The sequence below is a fragment of the Pristis pectinata genome, chromosome 9, assembly GCF_009764475.1.
Source record: "Pristis pectinata isolate sPriPec2 chromosome 9, sPriPec2.1.pri, whole genome shotgun sequence".
Lineage (NCBI taxonomy): Eukaryota > Metazoa > Chordata > Chondrichthyes > Rhinopristiformes > Pristidae > Pristis > Pristis pectinata.
The window spans coordinates 101,686,715-101,700,892 of NC_067413.1; the positions used below are offsets into that span (position 1 = coordinate 101,686,715).

Consider the following 14,178-nt stretch of genomic DNA (forward strand, 5'->3'; position numbering starts at 1 on the left):
AAGGGGAACTGAGAACATCAGAGTTGCCTGTTTTTAAGATAAGATTTCTTTATTAGTCACATGTACATCGAAACACACAGTGAAATGCATCTTTTGCGTAGAGTGTTCTGGGGGCAGCCCGCAAGTGTCACCACACAACCACTACACTGCAGTGCCGGCCACTTAACCTTAACAGAACTTGTCAGAAGTTAGGATACGACACAAAATCAAACATACATCCTAAAGTTGAAATGGCCGGATCCCACCTAACCACTGCCCTCATATCCCTGAAATTACACAAATTTGGTTCTTATATTCTGATAAACATCTACATAGAAAAAGAGCATTCACTTCATGACTATGATAAAAAGAATGCAAATACTAAGAACCTGGAATAAAAACCTAAAAAACTGTTTGATGCAAGAGTTTCTACTCTAAACCCTTTTTTTTAAAAATGTGTTTGGAAACCAATTCTTAAATGAAAGAATCTATTTGTTTTCAAAGTGTGGAAGGCCTCTTTAGATTAATACAGATGAATGAAAGATCAACTTGTAGTTTGGATCTTAGTGCAATACAATGCACTGTCAGCACCTGAAAAGACACAATCTGCAGAGACATAAACCAAGAGCTGGGAAGTGACATTAATCTAAAGTTCATTTTTGCCAGCTTGGTCACAATGGACAGATGGCCTGCTGCTGTGATGTGCATCTCTCAAACATATACAGAAACCTTAGACAAATTCTCTTCTTCCTGGGGGTCAAGAATGACTTTCACGTAAATACTCTTCCCCGATAACTACGTGCAAACACTACATTGATCTGCCATCCAAAGCTCGTGAATCTGCTTTTCATTATGGTGTTACTGTGTTTTGTGATTGCTCTGTTGTGTTCACACGTCTCCTTTTTATAAGCACTGCTTATTTCATCACTAAAATGGTATAAGACTTTGAGCAGGCCCCTTAAGAAAGTTGCCGTTTTGTTGGAACATGCACAGCAACGAGACTGTTGATGTGAGTCTATGGGCAAAGAATCACAGTTTGCACTGGCAATGAGGATGAATGACTTAGAAATGCAGTTGCTGTCAGTGAGAATGCTGTATGTGCAAGTGGCGCCCAAAATTGAATACATGTTGAACTCTGGTCCTTTTTGTTGGATTTCTGGCATCCTGTTTAACCACAGTAAATTCTCACACCTAATCTACTTAATGTGTGCATTAATGCTCAATATGCTCAGTGCACTATTTTGCACTGGTAAGATGGTGTTGGCCTCATGTTATTCAAAGCATTTGATGATTCATCCTTGATCCTGTCCCGCTGAGGAAAATGGCTTTACAGGTTTGAGCAGGCAATAACAGGTTTGGAATCACAGATGACTGAGAGAAAAAAAATCAACTGCAGATACACTAAGGTATGAAGAATTACAGAATATTTGTGAAACAAAGCAGAACATGGTACACAAGACATTTGTGGTCTGTTGCACAAGGAAAGAGCAAAAGAAAATTGGTCAGTATTGCAGCATCTGAGACAATTTGTCACAAAATGCATACTTTCTGATCTGGAGTGAAAACTGAAAACGGTCCTGCCGAATGTGTGGGTGAACGTAACAGCAATCGGCAATCGATATCCGAACCGCCCGCCATTTTCCTGAGTATCATCAGAGTGAGTTTGCAGAAGAGTCCCAGTTGTGACTGTCTTTTACTACACTTTGCCATTTTCAGACAAAACAGTAATTAACATAGAAAGACCACAAAGTACTTCTGTGTTAGGAATCTGAAGAGATTCCAGGGTAAAACCATTCAAAACTGTCAACAGAAAATAATCACCAGAGAAAAGCAGAGCTCAAAACAGTGCTACTACCCTGGTGGAGGATACTCTCACAAAGTGGAAAGTCCTGCTGAGAGAAATAGGTTAGGTCAGGAAGCAAACTCTGCCATTCCATAAAATTCTATTGTTTGGTAAACCAGTACATCATAGAACAGTACAGCACAGGAACAGGCCCTTCGGCCCACCATGTTGTGCCAAACTAATTAAACTAGTAATGAAATGCCCAACTAAACTAACCCCTTCTGCCTACACAATGTCCATATCTCTCCATTCTTCACATATTCATGTGACTATCTAAGAGCCTCTTTTCTATTGTATCTGCCTCCACCACCAACCCTGGCAGCACATTCCAGGCACCCACCACTCTCTGGGTAAAGAACTTGCCCCGCACATCTCCTTTGAATTTACCCTCCTCTCACCTTAAATGCATGCCCTCTAGTATTAGCCATTTCAACCCAGGAAAAAGATAACAGCTATCTATGCATCTCATAATTTTATAAACTTCTATGAGGGTTCCCCTCAGCCTCCACCTCTCAAGATAAAACAACTCAAATTTGTCCAATCTCTCCTTATAGCACATGCCCTCTAATCCAGGCAGCAGCCTGATAAACCTCTTCTGCACCCCCCCCAAAGCCTCCACATCCTTCCTGTAATAGGGCAACCAGGATTAAATGCAATACTCCAGATGTGGCCTAACTATGGATTTTATAAAGCTGCAACATAACTTCCTGACCTTTGAACTCAATGCCTTGACTAGGACCTCCTGCCAGAATAAGTCCCATCGACCACCACCCTATCTTCTATGGGCAAGCCAATTCCAACACCAACCAGCCAACTCACCATGGATCCCATGCATTTCAATCTTCTGGATGAACCTAGCACATGGGACCTTGTCAAACATCTGACTAAAATCCACGTAGACAACATCCACATACTACCCTCAGCAAGCACCCTCGTCACCTCCTCAAAAAACTCAATCAAGTTAGTAAGACGTGACTTGCCCTGGGCAAAGCCATGCTCACTGTCCCTAATTAGGCCATGGTTCTTCAAATGCTCATCAATGCTATCCCTAAGGATCCTCTCCAATAGCTTCCCTACCACTGAAGTAGGACCCACCGGTCTATAGTTAACAGGATTATCCCTATTTCCCTTCTTAATGGGAGAATGCTGAAGCTAATGCAGAGATCAGCAATAACTCTGCTGATCCAGAGTAAGCACTTGCTGTTAACTATATTTACTGAAGACTCAGCCACTGGTAAAAGCGAACATATACAACTTGAGAATCAATGTACTGGTTGACGTAGGTGCACATACCAATGTGACGAAAGAAAAAAATCTTCAACAATTTTCACTGGTGTCCTACTCTATCTCAACAAGCGAAAGCTGGGAAATTTCCTTACACCTTTAACAGTTCTGGGAACACATGGATCACAAATGACTTTCAAACCTAGAGTGTCAACACAAGACTGGGATTCTCTTCTGAGTTTTGCCACAGAGTCAGCCCTTCACTTTGTAGCAATTACGTGCATGGTGTATCGATTCAACGGCATCTACACCTGATTTGCAGGTCACCTTTGGTACTGGCAAACTAAAGAATATCAAGTGCAAGCTGCACGTTGTCCTTATCACACAGCCAAAGTATGGGATTCCTTTTATCTTCATAATCAAACAAAGAATGAGCTTGAATGCATGCTCACTTTTCTCATTCTTGAGAGTGAGAAACGAGACATTTCCAGCTTGTTCAGAAACCAAGAAGTTAGAACCAGATGTGTGGACGTGTGTGCACCTAATCAAGCTGTCAACTGTAAAGGTGAAGAACATGCAACACCAAAGTGTATAGTTCCAAACGTTTTTGCAAAGTCATGCTTTAACCTCAAAGTTTTCAGAAGAATCTCACTTCCTAACAGCTTACTTACGCACATTGAATGTTTCTGATACAAGAGACTCAAACTCCAGAGTGAGCTCAGCAGCTGAACTACTTCAGAAACTCAGTCTGTTCTCCAAGGACTTGAAAGCACAGTGAAAAACAGCAACAGGATACTGATCTATAGCCATGGAGCAAATGAGCTACAAATGCATCCTGAAGCACATTTGCGTCGACTTCAGGATTACAACCTCACACTGAACAAACATTTGCTCCGTGAGCCCAGTATTGAAAAGCCAGACATTGCAATGCTGGAAATCTTAAATATAAACAGAAAATACTGGAAACATTTTTCAACCATTTCCTTTAAAAGCCAGTGTTATCACTGTTAAATCCAATGAGTAATATTTTCCATCATTTGTTCCCACCTTTTATCCTAAGTAAGCCCACCCCCTTTCACAGATGAACCCCACTTCTCATTAGAATTGCTCAATCTTCTCCCAAGAAGTGTTCCAATATTCCCCTCGCAGTCTTTATTTCAGTTTTCCTACCTTGGCAGCTAACTGCACGACTGGATTGGGTTTCAGAAAACACTCTTCTGGATTTCTCCTCTTAACGATTATAGACATGAACAGCTAAGATCTACTCACCAAACAGCACAACTTTGAACTTCATCAGCAAAGATCAGTTTATACAATGCTACACAGGAACAGGAATGGGCCACTCAGCCCAAAGTACAGTTATCAAAGCCCACCGATCAACTCAACCTACTTCAAGTACACATCCGCCACGGAATTTCAAGCATACAAGTGGATCGTGGCTCATCTGTACCTCCGTTCGATTTAAATGGTTTTGTTCCACATCCTTTGTTATTCTTGCCTAACAAGTAATCTAACAAACTTATTCTTAGAAATTACAATTGATCGATGTGTGTGTGAGTGTGAGAGAGGGAGGAGGGGGAGGGGGGAGGGGGATTTCTTTGAGGTGACTGACAGTCACAAAAAAAGGCAGAAAATTATTCAATTAATTCTGAGTAAATGGATGAATTGCCCAAGCTTATAATTCTTACCCACAGTTGCTATTGCAGATGTGCCATTCAATCCCGATCAATGTAATACTGTCTGGCACATTCGCTGCATCTTGCGTCACAAAATAGGGCTAATTTTCCCTTGAGTAACACAAAAAACTGAGAGAAAATGAACATAATTATTTAAGTCTGACCTGAAAAAAAAATAAGATTATGAGAGGTGGGGATAGTCAAATTCCTTTTTTCCCCCTGGTAGGGATATCAAAAACAACAAGGCATAGAAAGGAAGGAACTTTGGAGGGGATCTGAGGGCTAAGTTTTGTTTTACACAGAGAGTGGTTGGTACCTGGATAAGGATGGTACAAGAGGAAGTGGTGGTACCGCAGTAGCACGGCGGTTAGCATAACGTTGTTACAGTACCAGTGACCCGGGTTCAATTCCCACTGCCGCCTGTAAGGAGTTTGTACGTTCTCTCCGTGTCTGCATGGGTTTCCTCCGGGTGCTCCGGTTTCCTCCCACATTCCAAAGACGTACAGGTTAGGAGCTGTGGGCATGCTATGTTGGCGCTGGAAGAGTGGCGACACTTGCGGGCTGCCCCCAGCACATTCTCAGTAATGCAAAAAGAAGTATTTCACTGTGTGTTTTGATGTACCTGTGACTAATGAATAAACATCTTATCTGCTGCCTCAGGTGCATGTTATAGGTCTCTTTATAAAAACAGGGAATTCTGTCCAAGATATTCACTTCTCACCCAACATTTCCAAAGCAGATGATCGCATTTCTGTTTGTGGAAGCTTGCCAGTGGCAACTTGGCTTTGTGTTTCCTACATTATCACATCACCTTTTAAATGTACTTTAAGGGACTCGGGTAGTCAGTGGATGTGAAAAGAACCAAAGAAATATGTCTTTGTTTCTTTTTTCCCCTTTTATTTTGGTATTATTCTAGTGGATGAGTGATGCAATTCCACCAAGGCCAATAATTTTTTTGCTTCATTTCAAATGTCCAAGCCTGAAACTAGCACCAATTGTTGGTTCTGTAAACTAAACTTCAAAACAAAAAAGTTGCCGTCTTCTCTGAAGCAGTGGATACTAAACCTGCAAGTCTGATTAGTGATTAAGGAGACAATCTGAAAGGTGAGGTAATCACCAGCTCCACCTGTAGAGGCTCATTTGAAGCCACCCCTCCTCCAACATCCCTCTCCCCACCCTGAGCCTACAGAATAACAATAGAACAGTGTTCTTGTACAAATGCTAGTGAGATTCATTAGGAGTTTGAAAAGATTTGGTATGTCACTAAAGGCTCTTGCAAATTTCTACAGATGTACGGTGCAGAGCATTCTGACTGGTTGCATCACTGCCTTTCATGGAGCTCCAATGTGCAGGATTGAAAGAGGCTGCAGAGGGTTGTAGACTAAGTCAGCTCCATCACGGGCACAACCCTCCCCACCATTGAAGACATCTTCAAGAGGCGATGTCTCAAAATAGTGGCATCCATCATTAGAGACCCTCACCACAAGGGACGTGCCCTCCTCACATTACTACCCTCGGGGAGGAGATACACGAGCCTGAAGACCTACACTCAACGATTCAGGAACAGCTTCTTCCCCTCCGCCATCAGATTTCTGAACAGTCCATGAACACTACTTCATTATTCCTCTTTTGCACTATTTATTTATTTTTGTAACTTATAGTAATTTTTACGTCTTTATGTCTTACACTGTGCTGTTGCTGCAAAACAACAAATTTCACAGCGTATGTCAGTGATAATAAACCTAATTCTGATATTTACGAGTATGCCCAAGCATGACGAAACTCCGGGCTACAGTCCAAGGTGCATCCCTTGGGAAACTATGAAAGGTGTTAGAAACATTTTCTCTACATTCACTGTTTCATTTTTGGACAAAACCACACAGCGCAGAGTTAATAAATAAATTTAACTTTAATCCTACCTTTCAAGGCTATGGTCAGTACAAGTTTCATTTGCAAACACTAGCATGCACTTAATAGGGTTAAGAATTAACTAATTTTTCCACATTACCAAAGTGCCATTAGCAAAGCGTTTTTATACAGGAGGACTGCTGTTGATGCCTGGGGACTGTCCCTGCCCCCATCAGCTCTTGCTCAGGTAAAGCAGGGTACCTTCAGAGAAATAAAAGCATTGAAGATTTGTCTTGTGCTTTTGCATTTTTACAGTTTCTGTGGCACGGATCACAGTGTCTGTGCACTGGCTCCATTGCACTTATATTTTACAATCCAGTATACTTAACTGGACATCAGAATCTTTGGTATTTCAGCCAAGATAAATTAAGTACAAATTGATGCATGAAGTTCTCTCCTTTGACTGGAACCACGAGTGCTAAACTTAAAACCTTCACAGATCGATACACATCTCTAAATGTGCCAGGCCCGATGACATTTCCTTTTAATTATCAGTCACAAGTTACCTGCACCATCAGGTCCCAACTTGGATGGTTATAAAGTAAAAGTAAACAGTGAACCGCAGAGACCACAGGTCACCATCAGAGAGTGCTTTCCTGGACCTTTACTGAAAGGTAGATGTGGCTTTGGCCTGTTCCCTGCATTTAAACGTTACACAGACCATCTGCAGCAACTCAGTAACAGCAGCAAAACCACTGGTCTGCTATTCTCCATCTACATGGAAAAGCAGAGTTAGTAACACGTCGCACAAACAGCTGCAGAAAACGCCAGGCACAATAAAGCAGTAATAACAACTTCCCTTAAAAATATGGGCCTTTGGGCTCAGTGATTAAAACAATTGCTTGAACCACTTTTACTTCATTGCTGCCTTTTCACTAAGAACTAAATAGTCTAAAAAGGCCCTTGTGGTTGAAAGGATTCAGATAAACTTTAAGAGATATAATTTTGGAACATTTTTAAACAATTCATGGATTGACTATAGCAACAATTTTGTCTTCCAATACTGTAAACAAGATATTACATAAATATACCACACTGAAAAATACATTAAACCTGCATTTAAATACTGCACATACTTTGAAATAAAATATATAAGTAACAATAATTGACCCCTAAATCAGACTTCAATTCCCTCAAGACTGAAACTACTTAACTTAAAATTGCTCAAAACAATGGGCCAGATTTTGCAATACCAGGCATCGCATGGAATCTGTCCTCAGACTTGTCCTTGCATGTTCAGTTTTTAAATTTTTTTGTGAAGCATGATGCTGAAAATTTAAGCTGATGATGGCACAGTGACGGTAACAGGACACCTGGGACCTTACCGAACAAGTAAAGCAACTGTGTGCGTATCCTTTACCAAGTGGGATTGTGGAATGTACAATGCAAGGACCGAGAAGGAAGAGCAGTATTCCATCAAATACACACAATGAAAAAGACTGAGTTAAGAGTAATACAAAAATTTTTAAATATATAATGTGGTATTTTAACAATCTCCAACAACAACTCATACTTGACAAAATGAGAATCCATGCTGGCAATGGTTCATATTTACTGCCAGTGATCTTGACTGGCATTAATAATAGATCACTTTGCTAAACAAACATTAACCATTAAATGTTACAACTTTAACCATCAATGGTTAAACCTCCTGCTCAAATAAAACAATTCCCACCATTCAATGAACTACAGTAGTGAAACGGGCAAAGTTAATGGCAAACCAGCAAAACACAGACAATACTTCTCGATATTGTGCATTTGTCTGAACTTACTGTACTATTTCTGCATAAATATTAACAGCATTTGCCTCGCTGTTATCTGGGAGCAAAGTCTGTCAGAATAGTGAACCGAGCTCATGATATTGACAGTCAGGGTGTAAACATACTTAAACTTTATAAATCTGCATTACTTTGCACATGCATAGACAGATAATACAGCAACACCAGTGTGCAATAATGATTATACTAACAGACGTGCAACAATGTGATATGAGAACAATTTCAATTCAATGAAAAAACATCATCACTGTTTATAAACGTAGAGATTATACACTGACCTGGATCTTTGTAAATCAAAAGCGCTGCTGCCCACCTGGCCCTGCTCCAGGCAATAGTTTGGGACTGATGCCTGCCTGAGAAAGGAGGCAGGCAGCATTCCCTGAGTGAAGGAGTTGATCCTCGCCCTGCTACCGCCGCCTGCAGGAGCGGGGAGCGGGGACGGGGACGCGCCCGCCTGCAGCCTGCGCTCGGCACCTCTCGCCCCCTCCTCCTCACTCCCGCCGTCCGGGGCAGCGGGCAGAGGCGGCGGGCACGGCTCGCCCACGCTGCTGTGCCGAGCGCCGTCCTCCTGCTGATCCTCGTCCTGCGCCGGCCGCCCGTCCAGCGAGATGTTGGTGAGGAAGCTGAGCGCCGCCTGCCTCCTCCTCGGGTCGATCCGCTTCCTGGGGGGCTCCAGGCTGCAGTGTTTTACTGGCAGTGCGGCGGCGGTGCCGGTTTCAGCCGCCATCGTCCTGCGCTGCTGCCGACCGTGCCCAGTGTGTGCAGATGTGGGCTTGTGCAGCTATGCATAGAGGATGGTTTCGGAGTGTGCTCGGCATACATGCATGTGTGTGTACAGCAGAGCGTGTGCCCGCTCCGTGCGGACACTGGAGCGCTCTCCCTGCCCCGGGCTGCAGGGAGGGAGGGAGGGACGAGGGTGGGGACAAGCCGGGGCGCAGCCGACCAACTGCAGCACTTCAGCCGGGAGCAGGGGGCGGCCGGCGGGCAGCGCGCATGATCCTCGGCCGCTCCCACACACACACATGGCAGCGCCCAGCTTGTGCAGTCGTCTTAAAGTTGCAGCCGCGTAACTGGAGTCGGGTGGGAGGAGGTCCTCGCTGCTGCCGTGGTGTGTTTGCAGCGCCAGATATTAAAACCCAAACATGCCCAATGTGCATTGATCAGTCCCTTTTCCAGGAGACCATGCGGCCAGATGTGCGTTCGGGGCAGGGTTCCGTCTGTCTCCCTGCCGTGAGCTCTCGGTGCATTGGCGACTCCTGCAGGCTGCCCCACGCTCTCCGGTTCACCTCTCCGTCCTGGCCGGGACTCAACAGCCGATGGTTAACAATGTAAAATGGAGACACTGTTGTGCTAATGTAACCTGCTGGCCAAGCTGCCAGAGACTCCCAACGTGTAAGGCAGGATACAGTGCAAAACAGTAGAATGAGCAGAGATGTTGGTCTCTGCAGCTGATCCTGTTGTGTGTGAGGCATCATTCCCGTTCAAAGTCCTGAAAATCTTAGTTCGGGGGACAACCATCTGTGGATTCAATCAGTGTATCACCACACAACAGAGGCCTCAGAGGGGCCTTCAGTAGAACACTCCAGTTGGGAGAAACTGGGCAAAAAAAACTCTGCAGTTCCTGGAAATCTGAAAAAAAATTCAAAAAAAGCTGGGAGCAACAGGTCAAGCTGCAGCTGTGGTGAGAGAATCATTTTCAGTGTCTGACCTTTCATTAGGTCCAAGCAATATTACCCGAACACTGGGGTAACTGAGAAAGTTGTGGGGTAATTTGATGGATGAGTTCAAAATCATAAAGGATTACACATGAACAAAGAGAGACAAATCAAGAACCAGAGGTTTAAGATGAGTAACAAAAGAACTAAGGGTGACCCATAGAGAACTTTCTTGTGCAATCGACCGTCATGATCCAGAATTCACTGCCTGATAGTGAATTTATGACCACTTTCAAAAGGGAGTTGGGCAAACAACCTGTCGGGAAAGCCACAGTGACCAGGTCTCTAGCGCTGAGCCAGGTCATGCGGTGCAGAGGGGAAGGGGGGAGAAGAGGAGAGCGGCAGTGATAGGGGATTCCGTAGTAAAGGGGGCAGACAGGAGATTCTGTGGACGTGAGAGACTCCCGGATGGTACGTTGCCTCCCCAGTGCCAGGGTCAGGGATGTCTCGGATCAGGTCCACAACATTCTGAAGGGGAAGGGTGAACAGCCAGAGGTCATGGTACATATTGGTACCAATGACATATGTAGGAAAGGAGATGAGGTCCTGAAGAGGGAAAATAGGGAAATGGGTAGGAGGCTGAAAAGCAGGACCTCAAGTGTTGCAATCTCTGGATTGCTGCCTGTGCCACGCACCAGTGAGGGTAAGAATAGGATGATTTGGCAGATGAATGTGTGGCTGAGGAGTTGGTGCAGGGGGCAGGGTTTCAGATTTGTGGATCACTGGGATCTCTTCTGGGGAAGGTACCACCCGTACAAATGGGACGGGTTACACCTGAACTGGAGGGGGACCAATATTCTTGCGGGCAGGTTTGCTAGAGCTATTGGGAAGGGTTTAAACTAGTTTGGCAGGGGGATAGGAGCCAGAGTGTGAGGTCAGAGGTTGGTGCATTTAGTGTACAAGTAGATGCAGAGTGTAGAAAGACTGAGGAAGGATAGGCAGTTGAAAGGGCAAAATTGCAGTCAGTTGGATAGGCTGAAGTGTGTCTACTTTAGTGCGAGAAGTATCAGGAACAAGGTTGTTGAACTTAGAGCGTGGGTAAGTATATGGAACTATGATGTTGTGGCCATTACAGAGACCTGGCTGTCGCAAGGGCAGGAATGGCTGCTGGATATTCCAGGGTTTAGATATTTCAAAAGGGACAGGGACGGAGGTAAAAGAGGTGGGGGAGTGGGTTTGCTGATCAGGGACAGTGTCACAGCTGTAGAAAGGGAGGATGTCCTGGAGGGATCGTCCACTGAGTCAGTGTGGGTGGAGGTCAGAAACAGAAAGGAAGCAATCACTCTATTGGGCATATTCTCGAGATCCCCCTCAACAGCAGCAGAGACACTGAGGAGCAGATCGGGAGGCAGATTTTGGAGAGGTGCGAAAATAACAGGGTTGTTGTCATGGCTGATTTCAACTTCCCCAATATTGATTGGCACCTCCTTAGTGTAAAGGGGATAGATGGGGCAGAGTTTGTTAGGAGTGTCCAGGAAGATTTCCTGACACAATATGTGGACAGGCCGACTACAGGAGAGGCCATACTGGCCCTGGTACTAGGCAATGAGCCTGATCAAGTTTCAGATCTTTCGGTGGGAGAGCATTTTCGAGATAGTGACCATAACTCCTTGACCTTTACCATAGCCTTGGAGAGGGATAGGAGCAGACGATATGGGAAAGTATTTAACTGGGGGAGGGGGAATTATGATGCTATTAGGCAGGAACTTGGGAGCGTAAATTGGGAGCAGATGTTCTTGGAGAAGTGCACAACGGAAATGTGGAGGTTGTTTAGGGAGTACTTGTATGGGGTTCTGGAAAGGCTTGTTCCATTGAGGCAGGGTAAGGATGGCAGATTGAAGGAACCGTGGTTGACAAGAGACGTAGAATATCTTGTCAAGAGGAAGAAAGAAGCTTACCTCAGGTTTAGAAAGCATGGATCAGACAGGGCTCTGGAGAGTTACAAGGTAGCCAGGAGGGATCTTAAGAATGGACTTAGGAGAGCTAGAAAGGTTCATGAGAAGGCCTTGGTGAGTAGGATTAAGGAAAACCCGAAGGCGTTCTACACATATGTGAAGAATAGGATGATGACTAGAGAGAGGGTAGGACCAATCAAGAATGAAAGAGGAACATGTGCCTGGAGTCAGAAGAGGTAGGGGAGGTCCTTAATGAATACTTTGCTTCAGTATTCACCTGTGAGAGAGACGTTTGTGAGGATGGCGTATGACAGGCTGATATGCTAGGGCATGTCGACATGAGGAAAGAAGATGTGCTGGAATTTTTGAAAAACATTAGGATAGATAAGTCACCGGGGCCAGATGGGATATATCCAAGGTTATTGCAGGAAGCTGGGGAAGAGATTGCTGAGCCTTTTGCGATGACCTTTGCATCTTCACTGACCACAGGAGTAGTGTCAGATGATTGGAGGATGGCAAATGTTGTTCCTTTGTCCAAGAAGGGGAGTTACAGACCAGTGAGTCTTACTTCAGTGGTGGGCAAATTACTGGAGAAGATTCTTAGAGACAGGATTTATGGGTATTTGGAGAAGCATAAACTGATTAGGGACAGTCAGCATGGCTTTGTGAGAGGCAGATCATGCCTCACGAGCCTGATTGAATTCTTTGAGGATGTGAAAAAGCACATTGATGAAGGTAGAGCAGTGGATGTGGTGTACATGGATTTTAGTAAGGCATTTGATAAGGTTCCTCATGGAAGGCTTATTCAGAAAGTCAGGAGGCATGGGATCCAGGGAAACTTGGCTGAGTGGATTCAGAATTGGCTCACCCATAGAAGACAGAGGGTGGTGGTAGATGTAAAGTATTCTGCCTGGAGGTCAATGACCAGTGGTGTTCCACAGGGATCTGTCCTGGGAGCCCTGCTATTTGTGATTTTCATAAATGGCTTGGATGAGGATGTGAAAGGGTGGGTTTGTAAGTTTGCAAGTGACACGAAGGTAGGTGGTGTTGTGGATAGTGTGGAAGGTTGCTGTAGGTTACCATAGGACATTGATGGGATGCAGAGCTGGGCTGAGAAGTGGCAGATGGAAAAATGTGAAGTGATACACTTTGGAAGATCGAATTTGAAGGCAGAATACAAGGTTAATGGCAGGACTCTTAGTAGTGTGGAGGAACAGAGGAATCTTGGGGTCCACGTCCATAGATCCCTCAAGGTTGCTGTGCATGATTGGAGGCACAGCTTTGTGGGCCAAAGGGCCTGAATTGTGCTGTAATTGTTCTATGTTCTATGTTGATAGGGTTGTTAAGAAGGCGTATGATGTGTTGGCCTTCATTAGTTGGGGTACTGAGTTCAAGAGCCGCGAGGTAATGTTGCAACCCTATAAAACTCTGGTTAGACCACACTTGGAGTATTGTGTTCAGTTCTGGTTGCCTCATTATAGGAAGGATGTGGAAGCTTTAGAGAGGGTGCAGAGCAGATTTACCAGGATGTTGCCTGGATTGGAGAGCATGTCTTATGAGGATAGGTTGAGTGAACTGGGGCTTTTCTCTTTGAAGTGAAGATGAGAGGTGGCTTGATAGAGGTGTACAAGATGATAAGAGGCATAGATCGAGTGGACAGTCACAGACTTTTCCCCAGGGCGACAATGGCTAACGTGAAGGGGCATAATTTTAAGGTGATTGGAGGAAGGTATAAGGGGGATGTCAGGGGTAAGTTTTTTACACAGAGAGTGGTGGGTGCGTGAAACGCACTGCCTGCAGAGGTTGTGGGGGCAGATACATTAGGGGCATTTAAGAGACTTTTAGACGGGCACATGAATGATAGAGAAATGGGGGGCTATGTGGGAGGGAAGTGTTAGCTAGATCTTAAAGCAGGATAAAATGTCGGAACAACATTGTGGGCCGAAGGGCCTGTACTGTGCTGTAATGTTCTATGTTCTGGGTACTTGGGAGAGAAAGAACTGCAGTTATAGGGAAGGAACTAGGAGAATGGAGTGACTGGCAGAGAGTTGACTGATGGGGCCAAATGCCCACCTCCTGTTCTGTACGATTATCTGTTCCATTATGTTGGCCACGTGCCTTGTAAATGAAAAGTAAACTGTTTAATTAAACTAAACAGTT

The 14,178-nt window shown here is 44.5% G+C and overlaps 1 protein-coding gene across 1 annotated transcript in view; it reads right to left on the reverse strand.

Moving 5' to 3' along the window:
* cables1 (Cdk5 and Abl enzyme substrate 1) overlaps positions 1 to 9,432 on the reverse strand; it is a 139,844-nt gene extending 130,412 nt beyond the window's left edge. Inside the window, exon 1 of the mRNA XM_052023672.1 lies at positions 8,687 to 9,432. Within this exon, the coding sequence (XP_051879632.1) occupies positions 8,687 to 9,135 (449 nt within the window). The 5' untranslated portion in view covers positions 9,136 to 9,432. The remainder of the gene's footprint in view (positions 1 to 8,686) is intronic.
* Between the last annotated feature and the right edge of the window lie 4,746 nt (positions 9,433 to 14,178).